Source organism: Marmota marmota, unplaced genomic scaffold (genome assembly GCF_001458135.2).
Source record: "Marmota marmota marmota unplaced genomic scaffold, marMar, whole genome shotgun sequence".
In the NCBI taxonomy this organism is placed as follows: domain Eukaryota; kingdom Metazoa; phylum Chordata; class Mammalia; order Rodentia; family Sciuridae; genus Marmota; species Marmota marmota.
In genome coordinates this window covers 9,244,913-9,266,126 of record NW_025999999.1, presented here as the reverse complement: position 1 = coordinate 9,266,126, position 21,214 = coordinate 9,244,913, and the positions used below count along the sequence as shown (strand labels likewise).

Genomic DNA, 21,214 nt, shown 5'->3' with positions numbered 1-21,214 from the left:
ATGATCCTCTTGTCTGCTTTAACAGAATAATTCAGTTAATAAAAGGCTTTATTGTATTAATACACTGCCCTTGAATTAGATAATATTAGTGTTACTTGTTAATCCAGCATAAAATACCTCTGAGCAAGCTCACACTCGTGCTGCATGTCACACTTGCCAGATAACCCAATGAAGATGACCTAATATTGGGTTAGTTGCTTAAAAAAATCTAGCATTAGAAAATCTATTCCATAGATTCCAAGGGCTAGAGGATGGGTAATTTTCAGTGGAACTCGGTGCCTGATCTGTAAGCAAAATAACTGAACTATGTTCCTAACATCCTTTCATCACTCTCTTTGAACTTCTTCCATGTTGTGTCACCTTCTGCTCTGCACACTGTCCCAGTGACCCTCTGCTTGCTGCCCCTTAGCTATTCAGTGTCCCACTGAATGGGTCCCAAGAGTATCTCCCGCCTCTCTCAATTCAATCAAAGCCCTTCTCTCTCAGAGTAGACAGCATTGGACATAGAAATTGCAAGAAGAAAGAAATGGTTCATGGAAAAGGGAATTCAAGAAAATTTCATGAGCAGTATTTGAACTGGACTTTGAAGAACAGGTCAGATTTAGACGTGGAGAAGTAATATGAGCTGTATAGGGGTAGATGCTGATATAAGGAGATGGGCAGGACTGGCGGGGATAGGGTGGAAAAGGACATTTCAGACCAAAGAAGGACATGTGAAAGGCCTGGGGGGGGGGAATGCAAGAGACACATAGGAGGTATAGCCACTACCTTATTTTATTCATGTATTTATACCAGGGATTTAACCCAGGCATGCTTAACCACTGAACCACATCACCAGCCACCAGCCCCCCCCCCCCCCCCTTTTTTTTTTTTTTTTTTGTATTTTATTTAGAAACAAGGTCTTGCTAAGTTGCTTAGGGCCTTGCTAAGTCGCTGAGGCTGCCTTTGAACTCACGATCCTCCTGTCTCAACCTCCTGAGCCACTGGGATTATAGATGTGTGCCACCACTTCTGGCCTCAACTACCTTATTTTGACTTTTACTAGGATGTATAAAAATTATTGGCAAAAATAAAGATTGTCAGTGTCAGCTGAATCTTTAGAAGCAGACTACATATGAAGACTTTCCTTAGCTAGCAAAACAAACTTTTATTTGCAAACAAAGTATGTGTTACATAGTACAAACATAAGCACCTACTTTATCCCATACTAATTCATTTCTAAGAACAGCATTTGTGATTTAAATATGAGCATGTATGCAAAATGCACATCTGTAAACATGAATTTGCTGTTCCTCTAATCTTTTCTATAATATGGTTCTTTTCTTTGATTAGCAGGAAGATACCAAGGTTTGTATTCTTAAGCCACACCAAAAAGTGCAAAGCAAGCATTATGGAACTGGAATGCTCTATCTATCTTGGCATGGATTGTGGCTCATAACAATAGCTAAATGTGGAATTCTGTGTATCCGAGATATTTATACTTTGGTAAGCTCCTTTAAAAAAAAGTATGCAGTGTATATATTGTTTTCAGATAACTAACAAAAGTCCTTAGAAGACAAACCAGAACTTTTTCTTATGTTCATTGACTCAACTTTTTCTTATCATTGATGGAATTAATGACTTTGACTTTTTTTTTTCTTAGTACCAAGGATTGAACCCAGAGGTGCTTAACCACTAAGCCACATCCTCAGCACTTTTTATTTTTTATTTTGAGGCAAGGCCTCTCCAGGTTGCTTAGGGCCTTGCTGAATTGGTGATCTTTGAACTTGTGATCTTCCTGCCTTGGCCTCCCAAGCTGCTGGGATTACAGGTGTGCATCACCACACCTGGTGACTTTGCCATTTTTACAAGTGTCTTGATATACCCTGGTTTGAATCTTGAAGGGAAGAAACTCCCACCAGGAAAAAGAGATCTGCAAACATAGAGCACTAGGCAGGGCACTACCTAACTCTGCAATCAGCTAGCTGTGTCTTAGAAATTCACTGAGCTCAAAGAAGTTCAGATGCTCAGACAGGAAATCAGGAAAGTCTCAAGGCTCTGCCCTAGCGGTAGTGGGGGGAACTGTTTTTGAAATGGCGAATTACTCTGCAAACATGCTACCCCCTGGCTTGAAGAGCCTTGGCTGGCTTGCTGCTGTGCCACTGTCCCTTCACGCTGGAATTGCACAAGGGAGCAGGGTTGGCCCTGATTCAGTCCTCCACCATCACTTGCAAACTCAATCACCACCACTACTATTTTTGATTTCCATTGTCCTTAGACCTCTGAAAAGGTAAAAGTAGTTGCCTTTCCCCAAAAGGTAGGGGATATTTTTCTAGGTTTTGGGACTGTGATTTTAAGGAATGATTTGCAAATGATCTGCTACACTGTCAACTAGTGAAACAAGATATAATGTATGGTATATCTGACAGTGGCATGACATGGCAAGATATCAAGATGTTCTGAGTGACTGTATTGACTATTTTGAGTAAGGTCATCCTCGGCAGTACTATTTGTAAAACAGAGGGTTAAATAAATAAAGTTATGATGGTACAAAATTAGTTCATAAATAAAATATAGAATATTAAGCAGCTATGATACAGAATGAGGAGATCGCTACATAAGAACATGGAAAATATTCCAATATATATTGATCATTAAAGGGAAAAGCAACCTTGTATATATACATATTATAATTTATGTAAGAAAAATTCATATTGCATAAAAATCTGTTTGTATACATGTAAAAAAAAACTCTGAAAGAATATTGATGGTTCTTGTTACATTGATTGCCTTTGGAAGGAGGTTTTGGGACATGGGGATAGGAGGGAGATTCCATGTCATACACTTACAGTTTTAAAATTTTTGAACTATTGCCTATTCAAGAAATTAAATGAAAAATGGATCATTCTTGAGAATCAGCGTGAAAAATCATAGTTTTCAGACAGGGAGCTTAAATGGTTGTTCTGTGTGACACATTGGTGGGTTGTGTGTGTGTTGTTGTTTTTGGATTTTTTTTTTTTCCCAATTGGTTTAATGAGAATCCTCCAAGGGCTATTGTGTATCTTCCAGCTTCTCACCCTCTCTCCTGGGTGCTCAACTGCTTTGCACATCAATGGAACCTGCCTGACTGTATTGACTATTTTGAAGGCTTCTGAATTTGCCACCTCTGCTTGCTCAAGGCCCCACCCCTGCCTGACTCCATAGCCTTCAGCAAGTTCCTTCACTTCCCAATGCCTCATTGCCAATCATAAATCTGTGACAATAATATCTCTCCTTCCACCCTACTGGGAGAATAAATCAGTGCTAATAAATGAGTTTAAACTAGGGACACATTACTATGAACTACATCCATACCAACTGAAGTGCTATTAGCAAATAGAAAAAGATTTACCCACAGGCTGAAGTACATATAAGCCTGTTAGGAAAGCCACGTATAGAAGTGCATTCCTAATTTCTCCACTTTGTTCCTAAAACTATTGAGGAAACATTTGCTCGGTGTCAGAGTCATTCTCATCAGGCGCATGGGATTCAGTCCATGAGAATTTCAATGGATGGACAAAGTATTCTGGTGAATGGGAAAGATGACGGCACCCTGGTTTACCTAAAATGGAAGTACGTATGGTATACAGTAAGCAATCCATTTGGTATGATGTTTTAAAATATGGATTTTATTATTAAGTACAGCAAGGCCAATGTAAAGGAATTTGGCTGCTATTGCAAAGATAGTCTCTTATGCTCACAGATTCCTAGAAGAAAGGGCACACCATGCTATAAGGCCATGCAGGAAGCACAGGGTGGGCCAGGAGGCTGAGGGAGTGGAGAAAGGTGGGCAAGAGCCTTGGTTTCCAAAGTAAGAATCAGGCAGGTTTGGGACAGGCTAGTTTGAATAATATCAGCAGGTGCTGGGACCTAATAGCTGCCCCTAGGTGTCTGGGACTTGGTACTGGGGCTATTAGGAAAGGGAAATGATGACCCTGAGTGTGAGAGCCCCTGAGGGGGTGGCTGGGCTGTGGTGTCTACATTTGAAAGGCCTACTCCTGGCTAGTGGTTACTATCTCCAGGAATTAGATAGCCCTGGAAGAGGTATTCCCCAACAGGGTAATCAAGGCCCCAGATATCAAAGCATTAAAATTCAAAACATAAAAATGGCATAATTAGGCAGCCAGGTGCAGTGGCGCATACCTGTAATCTTAGCAGCTCGGGAAGTTGAGGCAGTAGGATTGTAAGTTCAAAGCCAGCCTCAGCAAAAGCGAAATGCTAAAGCAACTCAGTGAGAGCCTGTCTCTAAATAAAATACAAAATAGGGCTGAGGATGTGGCTCAGGGAATCAGTGTCCCTGAGTTCAATCCCAAGTACAAAAACTAAAATAAATTAATTAAAAAATTAAAATAAAATAAATAAATAAAGGTATAGTTTTATTTAGATGACTTTAAAAACTCCTATTTGTCTCCCAAGAAACCTCACACGTGTGTATGTACACATACAAACACATTTACTTATCTTGCTTAGATGATATTAAATTATATAGAGTTAATTTGTTTATATTCAAGTTAAAATTCTAAATAAATATTACCCAAACATATGGATGATGACCAGGGGGTAGAAAACATGAAGTTGACACAAAAAAGACAGACTGGACTTTAAATGTTGCCTTGTTAGATCTGCTAATGGACATCATTCATTAATGTGCCATTGATCCTCATGATTAAAACTGTAATAAAACATAGTCTTTTGTGACAACATTGTGAAATGTTAACTATTGCAGAAGTTTGTATCATAACAATTGTGGTAGTCATTTATTTCAAGAGTTCATTTGAAGACTGTGTCTTCATGACCATTTTGTACATGGAAACCTGAGTAAAACATAAACTTGTATCTTGCTAAATGTTAAGTCCCACCAGGCCCACATGCTTGTAATTTCTGTGGTTTGGGAGGCTGAGGCAGGGGGATTGCAGGTTCAAAGCCAGACTCAGCAACTTAGCAAGATCCTGAGCAACTTATTGAGACCCTGTCTCAAAATAAATATAAAAAGGGTTAGGGATGTGGCTCAGTGGTTAAGAGCCCCTGGGTTCAATCCCTGTGTTAAAAAAAAAAAAAAAATCCTAACATATCCTTTATAGTCAGTGGGCAACAGCAGAGGGGTGTTCCCACTGTTCATAGAGGGAAGCTTCCATCTGTCAGTCATCACCTGAGCTCTGGCTCAGAACACAGCTGGATTTGAAACTTTAGTCCAGGACTAATGAGCTTATGACCTTAGACATGTGACATCTCCTCGAAGTCATCTATAAAAAATGTGACTGGAGGAAGGGTCTGTAGCTTCTACAAGATTGCTAGAAGTAGATGTTCTTGGGCCCATCTAGACTCTCTGAATCAACAGAGTCTGCAGATGCACCCAGGTATGCGTTTTTACAAGCCCTCAGGGTGAAGCTGACTTGCCCTGATGTGCTGCAGAAGTAATCCCCCACCCACCCAGGGAGTGGGCTCTGAGGGCCCAGAATGGTAACGTGATATCATAAGTGGAGCAGTGCAGCACCTGGTGCTTTCTGAGGGCTCAGCAGATACAGTGGCTCTTCTGTGCAGTGGCCAGGGCAGGCTCAAGGGCCATGATGGGTGAGGTGATAGTGATAGGGAAAACATGAGGAAAAGTCACCCGAGAGAGGTCAAGAGACTTTTGTCCTGGAGCCTGTTGAAAGGCTTCTCCTCTAAGGAGTGGAGTCCTACTTATTACAGGACACTGTGGAGAATTATCTATGTTTCTTTGTGCCGAGATGATTTGGTATGTAGAAATAACATTGCTAAATATGAATTTTTTAAATTGTGATATTGTAACCTATGTGTTTTCTTTCTTCTTAATATAGGCGCACTGGAGGAATTTATGGCGATGAAAGTATTGATTATTTCCAGAAACTACTTACATTTCTGAGCAAGACCATAGCAGAGGAGAATTATTATTTAAACTCTCCAAGAGTTTCTTTAGATTTGGGACATGACTTTAAATATTCAGTTGAGTTCCTACTAGCTTGCTTGCTTGTTTCTTTCTTTGTAAATCATATAGAACTCTTCTATGTTTGCTTTCATGATGTTGACATTCCATTTAGGGACTGAATAAAACAAGAAAAAGTTAGGGCATGATAAGTGCTATTCAGTGAATAAAAAGAGGTTAGTATGATAGTGTTTGGCTAGCCAGCTTCTTCTCCAAGGAAAGACCTTTAAGCTGAGATCTGCACTGGAGGAGGGGCCAGGGACTGGGGGACAGTAGACCTCTGTGTAGAGGAGCAGAGCTTGGCATGAGGTGTGAGGACCTACAAAAAGTTTATGCCATTCAAGTGAGCAAGGGAGAAAGTAGTAAGAAAAGAGGTCCTTGGGGGCAGGGGGGTGGCAAGACCAGGTGAGGAAGCCCTTGTAAGCCAGGTAGAGTGTGATTTATTTTGCATGTAGTGAGAATCTATTGAACTGTTCTAAGCAGAGGATTAACAAGACCACCTTTACATTTTTTGAAATGATTAATTGCCTCTGCAAGGAGGTTTCCTGTAGGAGACAAGGATGGAAGTGGGGAAATTGCTCAGGAGGCCATGTAGGGGTCCAGTTAGCAGTGATGGCACAGAGGAGAGAAGTGATGGATTCTAGTCAGTTTCAGAAGTAGAGTTGATGGAACTCACCAAGGGGCTAGACTTAGGAGAAAAGAAAGGACCCAAGGACAAGTCAGATTATTTCCTTTGAACAATTATGTAGAAGATGGTACCATTCATGGGAATGGGGCAGACTGTGGGGAAGGGAGCAGCTGTAGGGAGAAAGATGGAGCTTGAGAAGCCTGTTCAACGCGTGAGTGGAGATGCCAAGCAGGCTGTTGGATAGATGAGCCTTGAGTTCTCAGGAGAGGCCAGGACTGGAGATGTCAATTGAGGGTCAAGGCATGTGGGTGGAATTAAAAGCCAAAAAACTAGATCAAAGTCATGATGGGAAATGAATGGAGAGAAGCACAAGAGACCAGACAGGAGCAACTCCTAGAAAGTCAAGCCAAGGGAAGAGTACAGGGAAGCAAAGGAGAACAAGGGGGTGGCCAGTGAAGTCACAGGAGAACCAGGAGGGACAAATTTTGCTACAAAGAGGAGCATGAAAATGGGGTGACAGTCAAAAGGAAGCATGCCTGTCATTCAAGAGTAGTTTTCCTAAGAGATTATCTTTGGATACTGTTGGAAAAGATCCAATAGAAAGGAGAAATGGATGCTACAGGAAGATGGCAAGTAGAAAGTGTAAAGACCTCAAGGAGGAGAAGATCATAAGCACAGATGGCAGAGCTTGAGAACACATGGAACCACAGTAAAAGGAAGGAGACAAGAGCAATGTGGTAACCCTGTGACCTGAGTGATTATTTCTGCCCTCAGTAACTTTCTCAGTCACTTGCAAAGTAGCAGTTAGACTAAAGCAAGGTGTCACAATGGTGTTATTTCACATACACTTCCTATTTTTTGTCTTTAGAATGTTTTAATTTCTGTAAATAAGGACAGACTGGTAGGAATTAAATGAATAAAACGTAGCATCTTTGTCAAGCAAATGTCTAGTTTTTTAATGCAACAAATGCAAAGGGATTCGATGCAGTTCTGTGAAGTAAACTGGAAGGAGAAGAACTCAATGAGTTTTTAATATAAGAAATGTCTATCTTCTTCTAAGATTGACTCATCACAAGAAGAATTAGCCACTGAGGAGAGTAAGAAGGAAATTCCCTGGATACAATGGAAAAGCCAAGAGGTATTTATAAAATGTTGGACAGGTTTGAAATAATGCTCTGTGGTGTGCAAATAGATTAGGTTCTAATAGAAACCTGGTGGAAAGAAGACTGAATGAGACTCCACTTGACAGGGTGTTGTATCACTGCAAGTGTAACTTTCCTAAAAACCAAGAGACCCCTAAACACAGCCCAGTCTTTCAGATTAAGTTCATGAGCTTTAGGGACTTGGCTAATATGAAACCTGACAAAAAGTGTCCAGGTAAGCTAAAACAGAATGAACTGTGGTGCCCCATTTCCATGGAAGTTTTTGGGGAGTGCCCACCTTGAAGCAATGGGGTAGGCTAGCAATAGAGGTGATGCTGGTGGCTTCTAGTGTCATAAGAGACTTAGGCAATGGGCAAAGGGTAGATTTTATCTGAATTCAGCCTGCTTGTCAATTTTCACTCAAGTTCCCAAAGAGCCCATCACTTTTCCTTGGTCAATTAGTCACTATTTAATTTTTCACTATTTAATTATTTTCTTTCCATTGGCATCAGTTTTGAGATGCTTCAATAGTCCCTTCATAGTACAGTTAGATTTAAGCAAAGTGTCACAATGGCTTTATTTCATGGATGTGTTTATTATTCATCTGGTAGTGTTTTATTTCTCTTTCTAGAGAAGGGCCATCTACCTATCTATCTAAGCATGTATCATTTTTCCCCCTACCATTTCTCTTGCTTTGTTGAGTGATGTTCTTGCTCCATTTCAGGCAGTTGAAAAGGAAATTAAAATGTTTTCCCAAAAAAGGAAAGAGATAAGAAGAGGAATCAAAGAACTTGCTAAAACTGTAAGTGCTGTGATTTCCTACACTAATCCACTTGACCTGTTGTCTAAGATCACTTTTCAAACTTCATTTTGTCTAGCACAATAGGAAGCCACACCCTTTTTTCCCTCTGCCTACAAGCTGAAGTTTCTGGGGTACTTTGACAGTTGAATTTTTCCCATATTACACTCTATCTAAATAGTGTCTTCCCCAAATGCCCTATTTTACATGATATTTTCATACTTATTTTTATCAAAGTTATAATATACATATTTGTAAGTTAGATAATAAGTAACATAATCAAAAATGTTTTAAAAGCAGCCTCTGCCCTGCTTCTCCCTGCTCTTATTCCTGTACTTCTGAGGTAGCTGTTTTTAATTTTTTCCACTTTTTCTTTTGGCTCTTTACCTCCAGGTTTCTAAATGGCCATCTTAATACTGCTGTTTCTTGAGATTTCAATTTGGATGCTAACTATGAGCTTGCTAGTATAAAAGAAGGTGGATTCTATTATACACACACACCCCCCATACAGATCAATCCAGCTCAGTATACAAACTATTACAGTTATGTAAATCTTCAAACATGAGCATGAGTTATACTGTATATTATGATTAGCCTATGCACTTATTACCTATTTAAACTCCTGACATGCTAAAAAAAAAAACAAAACTCTTCTCAATACAAATACCTGAGGTAATCAATCAGATGATAGTATGCTCTTATTTTTTTCAAACTCCCTTCTACAGCTTTCCATCTTCTGGCTCCAGTCTAAGCCCCTTGCTCTCAAGGCCAGGCACTCTCAAGGCCATCTTCCTGGGAAATTCTCTTATCTGCCTCCTGAGTTGGAAGCCCTATTTCCTGGGTCCTGAGTGTTTTGTTGTTTTTTTTTTTTTTCCCCCTTGGCATGCATCTTCCAGTAGTTTCCTCAGCAGGACCTCTGTTCCAGGCTTGGGAACATACTTTAGAGCAGAACTGTGCTTCTTGGATGCCATTCAAATGTAATCCAGCATGAACAGTGGCTGTCCCTAGCACTGTGCTTTAGTGCTGTTCTTGAAAAAACATACAGGTGAAAAATATTGTGTGAGATTTGGTTTTTCTTAAAATGTCTTTATCCTGCTCTCATATTTCTTCGGTGGTTTGCAAAGGTGCACAGTAATTTCCCCTCAGAATTTTGAAGGCCTACTCCATTGTCTCCTGACTTATAGTGTTTGCTTTAGAGAGTCTAGTGCCTTTTTTATTCCCAGTTCTTTGTAGGCAATAATATTTTTATCTCTGGAAACTCATAGGGTCCTCTTTTTATCCTGATGTTTAGAAATTTCAAGGTTATGAATCTCAACATGTTGATGGATTTTCTAGGTTTGCTGGTGTAGATATATATGAACTGTGCTACCATTTCCGCCATGCTCTGAACCCCCTAGAGGCTGGCCTTTCTGGCAGCAAGAATGCCCTCTTTTGCCATTTGACTTCCAGTTTGGAAGTGGCAAGGTATGGTAACTATATGAGACTGGAGGGCAGGAGACTAAAGTCAGAGTTCTTATTTTCTCATAGGTTATGAGTTAGCAGTGACTACCAGCCCTCTCATGAAGGGCTAAGTTCCAGTAACTACTTCCAACCCTGGCCTTTCAGACAAGGAATGATAGCTTCCCACAGGTGCTAGCTCAGGATGCTTTATGGTACGTTGCTGGTTTCTGTACCCTGCCACATCTATTTTAAAAGTGCCTCTCTTTAATCCTCCCATTTGAATGTATCCTCCAAGTCCTACCAGGTGCCTAGGTTTTTGGTTTTCTTTTCCCTTTTATATGCTAGACATTGGTCAGTCCTTTTAATAGGAAAACTTTATCTTTCAGTACCAGGAAATGTTCTAAAATTATTGCTTTGGTAATTTCCTCCCTGTTTTCTTTATGTTCCTGATTACTGATGAGGTCAGCACCTTTTCATGACTCTAAAGACTGAATCCTCTGTTCATGCCTTGCACATTTTGCTATTGTGTTGTTGGCCTTCTTGTTCTTGATTTTAGGAATTCTTTATTTTAAATTTATATATATATATATATATNTATATATATATATATATATATATATATATATATATAAATGATCATTAGGATTACCTACCCTGTGGTAACAAATAAACACAAAAAGTATAATGGCATAGAAGAATGAGAAGTTTATTTCATCCTCATGTAACAGTCTTGGGTGACCCTTCAGGTTGGCAGCTGCTCTGTTCCATGTAGTCATTCAGAGACCCAGGCTGCTGGAGACCCTGCCGTCTTTAGCATGTAATTTCTAAGGCTGTCTTGCTTTATCTTAACCTGATCAGGCAAAAAGGAAAAAAGAGCATGGAGGTGTACATGGGGAAAATCTAGAGGTAGTCATTATTAGGCTGAACTGCTTAAAACTACTATTTTATATAGTTCAACCTACAAATATTTTCTGTGAAAATATGTGGTTCAATCTACAAAAATGTTTACTGTCTTGTCTCTTAACCTTTCATAATGTGCCTTTTATTAATACAAAGGTTAAAAATTATGGCATGGTCTGGGTGTATGGATCATTTTCTATTTAGCTTTATATTTTTTGTGTCTGACTTAAAAAAGCCTTCCCAAGCCTGGGTGTGGTAATGTGTGCCAGAATTCCTACCTACTCAGGAGGCTGATGCAGGAAGATGGTTTGAGCCCAGAAGCTGGAGATCAACCTGGGAAGCATAAGTAAGACCCTATTAAAAGACAAAAAAGACTTCCAAAGTCTCACTTATTTCCTTCTGATGCTCCTTTACTTACTCGTATGATTTATTACGAGATAGTATATGAGGTCTGGTTCTAACTTGATTTTTTTTTCAAGTAAATAACCCATCTCCCCAAAGTTTTTTAACTGAATGTGCCATTCTTTTGCCACTGATTTGCAGTGAATTCTTTCTAAATCACTGGATTCCCAAGTGTACAGGAGTGTCTCTGGATTCTCCTTTTCATTTTTTTTTCTTTGTGATTCTGGGGATTAAACCCAGGGGCGCTCTACCACTGAGATACATCCCCATCTCTTTTTATTTTTTTATTTTGAGACAGGGTCTTGCTAAGGTTGCGCAGGCTGGCCTTGAACTTTCAATCCTCCTACCTCAGCCTTTCAAGTTGCTGGGATCACTGGTATACACCACTATGCCCAGCTTGTTTCTGAATTCTGGATTCTGAGATTGATTGATCTTTTCCTGAGCCAATACTAAAACATTTTAATTATTTTAATTTTATAATATAATTTTATATCTTGAGAGTAATTATCTTTTTGCTCTATTTTTAAATGGATTTTTATGCATATTTATTTTCCACTTGAATTTTAAAACTAGCTTGTGATGAGCTTGTTTATTTTGGGTGTTTTAGTTATTAGATAAATGAATTTCTAAGGATAAAACCTTAACACTTTAATAACCACAATAAGTCTATAAAGTGACTCTTTACTCAGTAGTATATTTAGATAAACAGAACATCTATTTTTTTATTGGTTGCCATCTACAATTCTTGTCATCATCCTTTCTTACTTGAAAATTTAGGTTCTGAATATGATGGAAGAAAATGAGAAACTGGATAATATTGCAAAATTAGAGCAACAGGAGTTCGGCCTGGATCTTGAGGAACTGGAAAGGCTCCATGAAGAAAGTGAAGAGGAGGTGGCCAAGGTAGGGAAAGAGTTCATCTAAGCACCCATGTTAGCCTACCTGAGCTCTTTGCTTTTGAAGAGATACCAGCCCTGAATTGGATGTGATAGGGATCCAGAAGAATGCTAGCAAATGGCACCCTAAACGCAGCTAGCTTTCCACATGTTGTCGGAGAGTTAGTGACACCTACCACTGAGGGATCCCAGTCCTAAACAGAGGAGGCTACTAGTCAGCCCCATCCTGGATCTCAACAACAGGGAGAGACCAAAGCCCAACAATGATTATCTGAACATGGCCCCAGGGAGTGGAATAGTTAACTAGATAGCCCAGCAGTGGGGAGAGGAAGGCTGAGGGGCAGGGGTCGCACAGCTTCTGACAACGGATATGCCAAAATGGCTATATAAATCATTAAGTCAGGGGATCAGAATAAAAAAGAAATGAAATGCAAATTAATACAATTAAAAAGTACATAATAGGGGCTGGGGTTGTGGCTCAGCAGTAGAGTGCTCACCTAGCAGGTGCAAGGCCCTGGGTTTGATCCTCAGCACCACATAAAAATAAATAAACAAAATAAAGATATTGTATCCAGCTACAACTAATTTTTTTTAAAAAGTACATAATAAAAAATAAAAGAAATAACAGAAAGATATTTTGGAGGAGGGCACTGGGAATTGAACTCAAGGATGCTCTACCTCTGAGCTATATCTCCATCCCTTTTCATTTTTTATTTTGAGACAGGGCCTTGCTAAGTTGCCCAGGCTGGACTTGAACTTGTGATCTTCCTGCCTCAGCATCCCAAGTCACTGGGATTATAGGCATATGCTACTGCACCTAGCTAAAAGGACATTTTTAAGTCTTAGAAATACTGTTCTTAGCTAGTTTATTAATCAACTTGCCAACCAAGTGAGATGCAAACAAAAGGTCTGGAGAAGATCTTTAGAACTAAGGGCTATGGGTTTCATGGTCATACCAGGTCTTTTCGCAAACTCCATTAAAATAGGGATATCTAATTACTTACCTGTTAAGTGATATCAGCAGATAAAACTAATTAAAGTAGGACATTTGATTCTAAATGGATAAATGTAAGTTATCTGATCTCTAAGAGTAAGTGGTAGATTTTTTTATTGTGGACATCAGTAGTATGGGAATTATATACAATAAAGACTCCCAGAGGTCACTGGCACTTCAAATATGTGTTAGAAAGAATTAAGCTGGCTTTTAGATCTCTGGTAATTCAGAGATATTTGTGGTGGGGCTATCCTATGTATTGGAGATGTTTAGTAACATCTCCAGGCTCTGTCTACAAGACAGGAGCATCCCATACCTCTAGTAATAAAAATTTAAAAATATATCCAGAGATCTAAAAGCCAGCTTAATTCATAATATGAATTTCAAACTCCTCTGAGAAAAGGTAGACTTGGCACAGTAGTGTCGCTTCCTGGCTATTCCAACCAGCCAGGTCTGTGAGCATCAGTAGTCCAGCTCCCCTGGGTGAGGGAGCTGTCCTCAGAACCCCCTGTGCTCATGGGTATGACATGGCTGCCCTTGGAGGCATTTGTGTTGCCACCCCAGTCTTCAGGGAAGGGAATACAGCCTACAGATGTACCCTTCAGGAACTGTTTTCAGGGGCACGGCTTGCACTCCAGACGTTCATCTCTAGGCAATGTAGCTCAAAAAATGTTGGGGAAAGATAATCAAACTGTCCCACCTCAAACATAGCCATGACTTACCTTGGTAGTGCATTTACGATAAGATGATTTTGTTCTAAGAGGCCACACTTTCATTTTTAACTTTTCCCTTCATCCATGTGCTTCAAGATAAGAAAGGATGTAGAGATGCACAATCTAGCCAAGGGCTACCTGACTGAGGTTATCAAAGAAGAATGCTGGAATGCCATGGCTGTGAAGGGCCGAGCACTTAAGGTAAAGGACACAACCCCAAAAACCTTGGCTGCTGAGAATTTTCAACCAAAGTCTCATGGCATAACATTTAACAACAGTTTTTAAAAAGAAAATCCACATGTAGCAAAGCATTTGAAGCATGCCCTGCCTCTTCCTAAACTGACTTCCACCTAGAGGTGTTGCTTTCTCTTAATGCTTTCTTCCCTCTGCTCAGTCCCCATGTGCTTCCAAACCAGCACCTCTTAAGATTGGCTTTAGCACCCCATCTTTCTTTCCGCTGCAACACTCCCTGTCTCCAGGTCTTAGTATTTGTCTACTCCAAAAGCCCACCTCATTCACGGTCCACACAGCTCAAAAGGTGGGATACAACGTATTGTTCACATCTATACCTCTGCCTGCCTTTGCATTTTCTAAGGAGCTATTTTTTTAAATTTTTTTATTCTGATTTGTTATACATGATGGCAGAATACAATTCATTTCATATCACACACATAGAACAAAATTTTTCAAGACACTGGTTGTATACAAAGTATTTTCACACCATTCACGTCTTATACTTAGGGTAATGATGCTAACTCATTCCCCATCATTCCTACCCTCTTGCCCCTTCCTTTCCCCTCCCTCCCCTTTGCCCTATCTAAAGATCCTCCATTCTTCCCATGCTCCTCCCTAATCGCCATTATGCATCTGCATCCTCATATCAAAGAAAACATTCAGCTTTTGGTTTTGGGGGATTGGCTTGCTTCACTTAGCATTATATTCTCCAACTTCATCCATTTACCTGCAAATGCCATGATTTTCTCTCTTTTAATGCTGAGTAATGTTCCATTGTGCATGTATACCAAAGTTTCCCTGTCCATTGTCTACTGAAGGGCATCTAGGTCAGTTCCATAATTTAGCTATTGTGAATTGTGCTGCTACAAACATTGATATGGCTGTGTCCCTGTAGTATGCTGTTTTTAAGTCCTGTGGGTATAAAACAAAGAGTCGGATAGCTGGATCAAATGGTGGTTCCATTCCAAAATCTACTATTTTCCAGATTGGCTGCACCAATTTGCAGTCCCACCAGCAATGTATGAGTGTGCTCTTAAGAAGCTATTTTAATTTACCTCTTTATACAGTGTGACCAAAAGTCTTGAGTTTATGTCTGTGGACCTACAGTAACTATTTACAGCACCTTCTTCACTTTCAAATGTCACACACACAAAAACCCACACGTATTTGGATAATGAAGCATGTATTGACCCTACCTTGACACGATTGAGTTTCTCTCTAGAACAAGGTTTCCCAAAAGTGGCATATTTGGGGCTGGACCATCACTTGTCATAGGACCATCCTATGTATTAGAGATGTTCAGCAACATTCCCGGTCTCTGACTACTAGATAAGAGCACCCCACACCTCCAGTAATAAAAATTTAAAAATGTCTCCAGACATTGCCAGGTGTGGGTGAGGGGAAGGGAGGCAGAATAGCTTTCTAGCTGAGAACCATTGCTCTAGAAAGAAATCCTTCAAAGTGTTATGTACAAAGTCTAACCAATACTAATGGCATGCCTCATTTTATTTTTAAAATTTCCAGTGCCAATTTTACTCATGGCATAATATCCCATGAGTTAATTTTAGTCAGAGAAAACACCCCACACCTCATCCCCACATACCCACAATTATACTCAAAATGAATTTATTGGGGCTGGGGCTGTAGCTCAGTGGCAGAGCACTTGCCTCTCACACATGTAAGGCACTGGGTTCAATCCTAGCACCACATAAAAATAAACAAATAAAATAAAGGCATGCTGTCCATCTACAACTATTTAAAAAAATGAATTTACTTCCTCTTGCTTGTTTCCCAAGTGCTTTCACATCCCTTATGTGGTCGAGAACTTCCCGATGAAAGAGCGCTCAAGTGAAGAGCTGAAGGAATTGAAGACAGTCTTGCAGCAAAAGAAGATTGAAGCAGAGTGTCTTAAAGTACAATTTTTATATAAGTGATGTGATTTATTTTAGGGTTTCCTTCATACAGACTTGAGTTAGGATACAATTTAGGATAATAAGTTAATATATTGTGTGCATTTTTATATATGTATTTTGTTCCATTTATATTTTTATTTCTAATTTGCAGGATACATTCTTTTATTCTTTTCTTTCTTTCTTTCTTTCGTTTTGGATACTAAAGGTTAGACCTAGAGGTGTTTTACCACTGAGCCACATCCCCAGCTCTTTTTACTTTTTATTTTGAGACACGGTTTCAGTAAGTTGCTTGGGACCTCATTAAATTGCTGAGGCTGGATTTGAACTCATGATCCTCCTGCCTCAGCCTCCCGAGCCCCTGGGATTACAGGTATGGGCCACCTCGCCCAGTTTACAGGATATATTCTAATAAACACAGGACCTATATCCATATAGTAAATCCAACACTGGCTAGCCATCAGATACCAAGGATATGCTTTTAAAAACAACAATTGGTGTTTTGTTCTTATTTTGCTCGGAGGTCTATACTCCCTTCTCACTCTACCTTACCATTTGGGGTTGTGTTTTAAATTAACCAACAAAGATGAACTAGAATCTATTTTGATGTAAATGCAGTTTCCCTAAAACAGCCCCACTTTTTTTTTTAAGAAATAATTTCTGTGAAATCAGTTTAAAAAAAAAAAAAAAGAAAGAAAGAAAATGGTCCTTTGTTATAGCTTTGTTTTGGCCAGAACTTTGCATCTACTCTTTCTCCAAAACATAAAATGAAGGCTTATGTAAATCTTAACCTACACCCTCTAGTCCCATGTGAACAAGTTTGTTTACTTTTTAATGCTTACATACCAAGAAAAACTTGAAGTATTTACAAGTGGGTATCATCCTGACACACAAATATCAATATTACGTAGTGTTCAGGGTCATTTTTGTTCTTTGGTTTACAGTTTGTCAGTTTCTGGAGCTTTAATTTCTTCTGTGGTGGTTTCAGGATCCTATCACCTTGAATTAAATTGTTGGCAAGATGATTTAACCTCTTAAGATGGTTGTTAAAATAATTAAATTGTTGCAAAATTGTCCTTTAGAGAATTTTTCTTATTGCATGACTTCCATGTAATCTTTTTCTCTATTCAGTTACGGAAGGAAATTTCAGAGGTTCAATCTGCAGTCTCCTTGGTTAAAAAGCGTCATGAAGAAGATGATGAAGAAGAAGAAGATGAAGATAAGATAATCAGAGACTCCAACTTGCCCAATTACCTGCTTGGTAGTCTGAGTACTGATTTTGGGGTAGATACCTCTTTGTTATCAAGCCAATTGGAACTTCACTCCAGAGAGGAGAAGATCAACCAAATTACCTTACTAAAAGTGGGTGGCTTTTCTCTTTATTCTTAAAAATCTCTGAAACTCTTATGAGATGTCTTTAAAGTGCTCACATTGAAACCTAATTCCAATCAAATGATTTCATCAAAGTGCATAAAGAAACACACAGATGGCTACCATCCATGTCCACAGACAGAGCTTATGTACAAGAGTTGTCTCCATCCCTTCAAACTAGGTTCTGTGATCTCACATTTTCTAAAGAATACTTTACACTGGCTGATACCACAAACCATTCTTCTGTTTAGATCTTTAGTCAGTTCAAAGAAACTCTTGGATTCCATCTTCTCAGTACCTCAAGTTTCATTTAGGATCTCCTTTTAAGGTTGAGACACAACTGCTTATTTATCTGCTTAACTGAGGAAATATAATTTGTTCTCTAAGAATTTTGGTACATTCTGGGTTCTAGAATAAGTCCCTTCCTCTTTACTTCTCCACTAAACAAGTCAATCTCATAACACATCTGTCTATGGAGAAGACCCTAAGGTGCTCTAGAGGTTCCCCGTCATGGGAATTAGATAATTTTGTGGCTGTAGGCATAGGCATAATTTTTGAAAATGCAATGCCTGAGACTGTAGATAGTTTGAAATTTAATGTTAGCTATTCCTTTTCTTAAAAGTCCTTCAGCCATGTCTGCAATTCAAGTTCTAGCTTCCTGTCATGTTACTCAGCTCTCACTTCCTTTCCTTTCCTTCTTCTATTCTAACCCTTTATTCCTCAGAGAATAAGCCCTCAATTTATTCTAAGAACGGTTCAGTTACCTTTTGTGGCCCAGCTTCTGCAGACTCATGCCCCAGGCATCACCTTCTTGCTACTTTATTCCTACAAAGAGGTAATTTCAGCCCAAGAGAAACTCTGGGGCTAAGTGTTAAGATCATTTTTTTCCAATTTAATGGCTTCTTCCCCAATAACATAGAAGTATAGGCTGAACTCTGACAGTAACATAAAGGCCACTTTGAGTTGAGCCATTAGGAGTGGTAGCAACCCATCTGAACTCACTTTCTCTCTGGCTATTGACTGATCCTTCTGGTGAGCTCAGGTTCTCTCTTGCCTGAGAATGACCTGACCCTATAGCTACAGAAAGAATATTGTGCCTGGTGGACTTCTCTGGAAGCTTCTCTAAACACTCTGTATTGGCCATTTCTTCCTCTCTACATCTGCCACAAGATTCTAAAAAAGAGATTTTTTTTTAAAAAAAAATTCATGCACAAAAGTAGAGAGAATTGCTCAATGAGCCTCTGTGTGCACATCACCCACCTGAACATTTATCATCATACTTGCACATTGAATGACAGCTTACATTTCAGAAAGTAGATTATGGAATATGGTTGCCTTAATCCTACCTATGGTTGGATGCCACTGTCAATTATCGAATCAAGAAATGGCTTGATACAAATGGCATTCCAGGAAGATTCATTTTACCTTCTTAAAAGATAATTTCAGGACTGACCTTGGAGGGAAAGTGTAACTTGGGATCATGTTACTAGTAAAGATATGAGATGTGGTGTGTTTTTCAGTAACATATTGATATTTCAGGATATCATTTACAAGGTAAAAACTGCTTTCAATAATGAGTTTGATGCTGCATATAAACAAAAAGAGTTTGAAATCACACGTGTGACGGAAAGAAATGTTAGAATTAGAGAAATTATTTCAGATCTGGAGTTGGAGGAAACAGTCTGGCAACCAGAATTTGAAGACTGTGAGAAACCAGAGAGAACCTTTGTTGTAGAGGATCATGAGGTATGGCTGGCCCCATCATCTCTTCCCTCTTTCTCAGATTTCTCCCAGATCCTATTTGTTCACCTTCTTCTTTATATTATTGCAAACAACTGTATTAGCTAGCATGCTCATTTATAGATAATAAAAACAGAGGATAGAGCTGCAGTATTGAGAATTTCTTTTATGGACCCCAGGGAGTCCAGGGAAGATTTGGACACTGCACCTAGGAAGAAACCGGCAGCAAAGACTAGAGCTTTATGGGGAGTCCAGGGCCCTTTTTCTTTATCTCCTAGCTTACTTATCTGAGCATATAAGATTCTTCTAGGAATTTCTACTTTGTATCTCCTCTACCAAGAGAGCAGCTGGTCTGAATTAGATTATCTTGGTCCCAGTTCTAGGCTTGCCTGGGAAGGGGCTCCTTGGCCCAGTGTTGGCCCAGTGCTTGAACCAGAGGGGTTGAACCACTCTGTGGGAAAAAGACCAATGGAGTCATTATCTAGATCTTTGGTGGGCAGTACAGATACCAAGGAAAGGGACTTGTGGACAGCCTTCTTCAAAGCATAGGCAGTTGCGAAAAGAATGCCTAAAGAAAACAAAATATGACCATATTTCATTTTTTTGAAAGAAAAAAATGCTGGAGAATACTCAAAGAAAAACTATTGTTCATATGAAACCAATTTGACTACTTTGGGGCAAAAGATAATACTGGTGTTTAGAAGAAATATTTTCACCATCCCTATTAGCTGCTAGGCCCCATTCTAAGTGTCCTAGATAGATGAGAATGAATATATAATTCTACATCCATAGAAGGTAAGCCCTAACATTGCCTCTATTTCACAGATAAGGAAAGTGAGGGACAGAGAAATTAAGTAGCTTAGCCACAGTTTCTTGGCTAATTAGTAACAGACTGGACCCAAACCATTTGCTTCTGAGGACATTGTCCTAACCTTTGCACTTGTTTAACTTCTACAAGTCATTTTTCCCTGGTCTCTTTGCTATGTGACCTGGGAGCTGGAGCAAGGTGAAAACCAAGACCTCATTCTGCCACTGCTCAGGGCCCAGCTCAAGGCAATCCCTTTGCACGTGCAGTAAACCCCCATGCCTGCTTTTTCTTGAGCTCCCATCAGTCTATGTTCAGGAGAGAGATCTCTTTGCAAGTCAGATGTGACTTCCTGCTGTGCCTGACCCCCTGCAATGGCTGCCCAGGGCACTTGGGATACAACCCACCTTCCTGACCATCTCCCTGCCCTCGTCTTGTCCAGCTGCTCTCCCTCCCTTCTGCCCATGCTTTACTGCCCACAGTTCTTAGAATGCCCCAAGCTCTTGATCTCTTAGGACACCTTTCAGGATTTGACTTAGGTGACACTTCTTTGACCTCCCTTCCCCTCACCCTTCATCTAAATCAAATCTCTTCAGTGATGAGACAGAGCTGAAAACTAAGAGAAAAGTAAAGATCTATTCTTCTAGCCCTCTCATTTTAGACTTTATCTTCATTCCAAAACAGAAATTGAATGCAAAATATGGATTGTACTAATTTAATTCTCACAGTACTATTTAATTTCCTCCCAGTGTATAGAAGGAAAGTTTGGTTTGGATTTTGTAAGAATACCAGCAGAAAGCTGTATTTTCTCTTTTAGATTACAGCTCAAAAACATGTTTCTCCATGGCAAAAAGCCAAAACAGAATTGATTTCACCCCATGAAACAGAGCGATGGCTTCATTCACAGGTATGCAGCTCTGTCCAAATAATACCCAAGACCCTCTTTCCTTTAGAGATACTTGTATCCCAGTATAGAAGCACATAAAGATAATTGTCTTGGTCCAGAGGCCACTTGAACCTCATCTGGCTTCCTCCGTTCTCTCTTCCATACCACTGCCACCATTCCCTATCCTAAAGTGGTCATCCTAACACCAGGTGGGAGGTGCCCCTGGGGTCAGAGCACTGTCTCAGCTGCCCTCTCTGACCCTGGCTCTTTCTCAGGGTTTGGACGTTAGAAACAGAGCCCTGATGGACATGATGGGAGGTGTTCTGGAAGTCAAGAAGGAAGACATTTTGAAAATGGTGAGATATCTGGCCCTCCTTGTGAAAGGTATAGCA

At 39.7% G+C, this 21,214-nt stretch overlaps 1 protein-coding gene across 5 annotated transcripts in view; it reads left to right on the top strand.

The window, feature by feature from the left end:
- The window catches only part of Cfap43 (cilia and flagella associated protein 43), an 88,695-nt gene that overhangs the window by 45,395 nt on the left and 22,086 nt on the right, over positions 1-21,214 (top strand). For 2 of the 5 annotated variants that reach the window (XM_048807285.1, XM_048807283.1), the window contains exons 15-26: positions 1,333-1,485; positions 3,461-3,591; positions 5,838-5,982; positions 7,651-7,728; positions 8,457-8,534; positions 12,051-12,176; positions 13,973-14,077; positions 15,907-16,023; positions 17,152-17,382; positions 18,931-19,137; positions 20,754-20,843; positions 21,098-21,178. In XM_048807285.1, coding sequence (XP_048663242.1) covers positions 1,333-1,485; positions 3,461-3,591; positions 5,838-5,982; positions 7,651-7,728; positions 8,457-8,534; positions 12,051-12,176; positions 13,973-14,077; positions 15,907-16,023; positions 17,152-17,382; positions 18,931-19,137; positions 20,754-20,843; positions 21,098-21,178 — 1,542 coding nt within the window. The remainder of the gene's footprint in view (positions 1-1,332; positions 1,486-3,460; positions 3,592-5,837; positions 5,983-7,650; positions 7,729-8,456; positions 8,535-12,050; positions 12,177-13,972; positions 14,078-15,906; positions 16,024-17,151; positions 17,383-18,930; positions 19,138-20,753; positions 20,844-21,097; positions 21,179-21,214) is intronic. The other 3 variants (XM_015494760.2, XM_048807286.1, XM_048807284.1) reach the window with 3 other exon arrangements.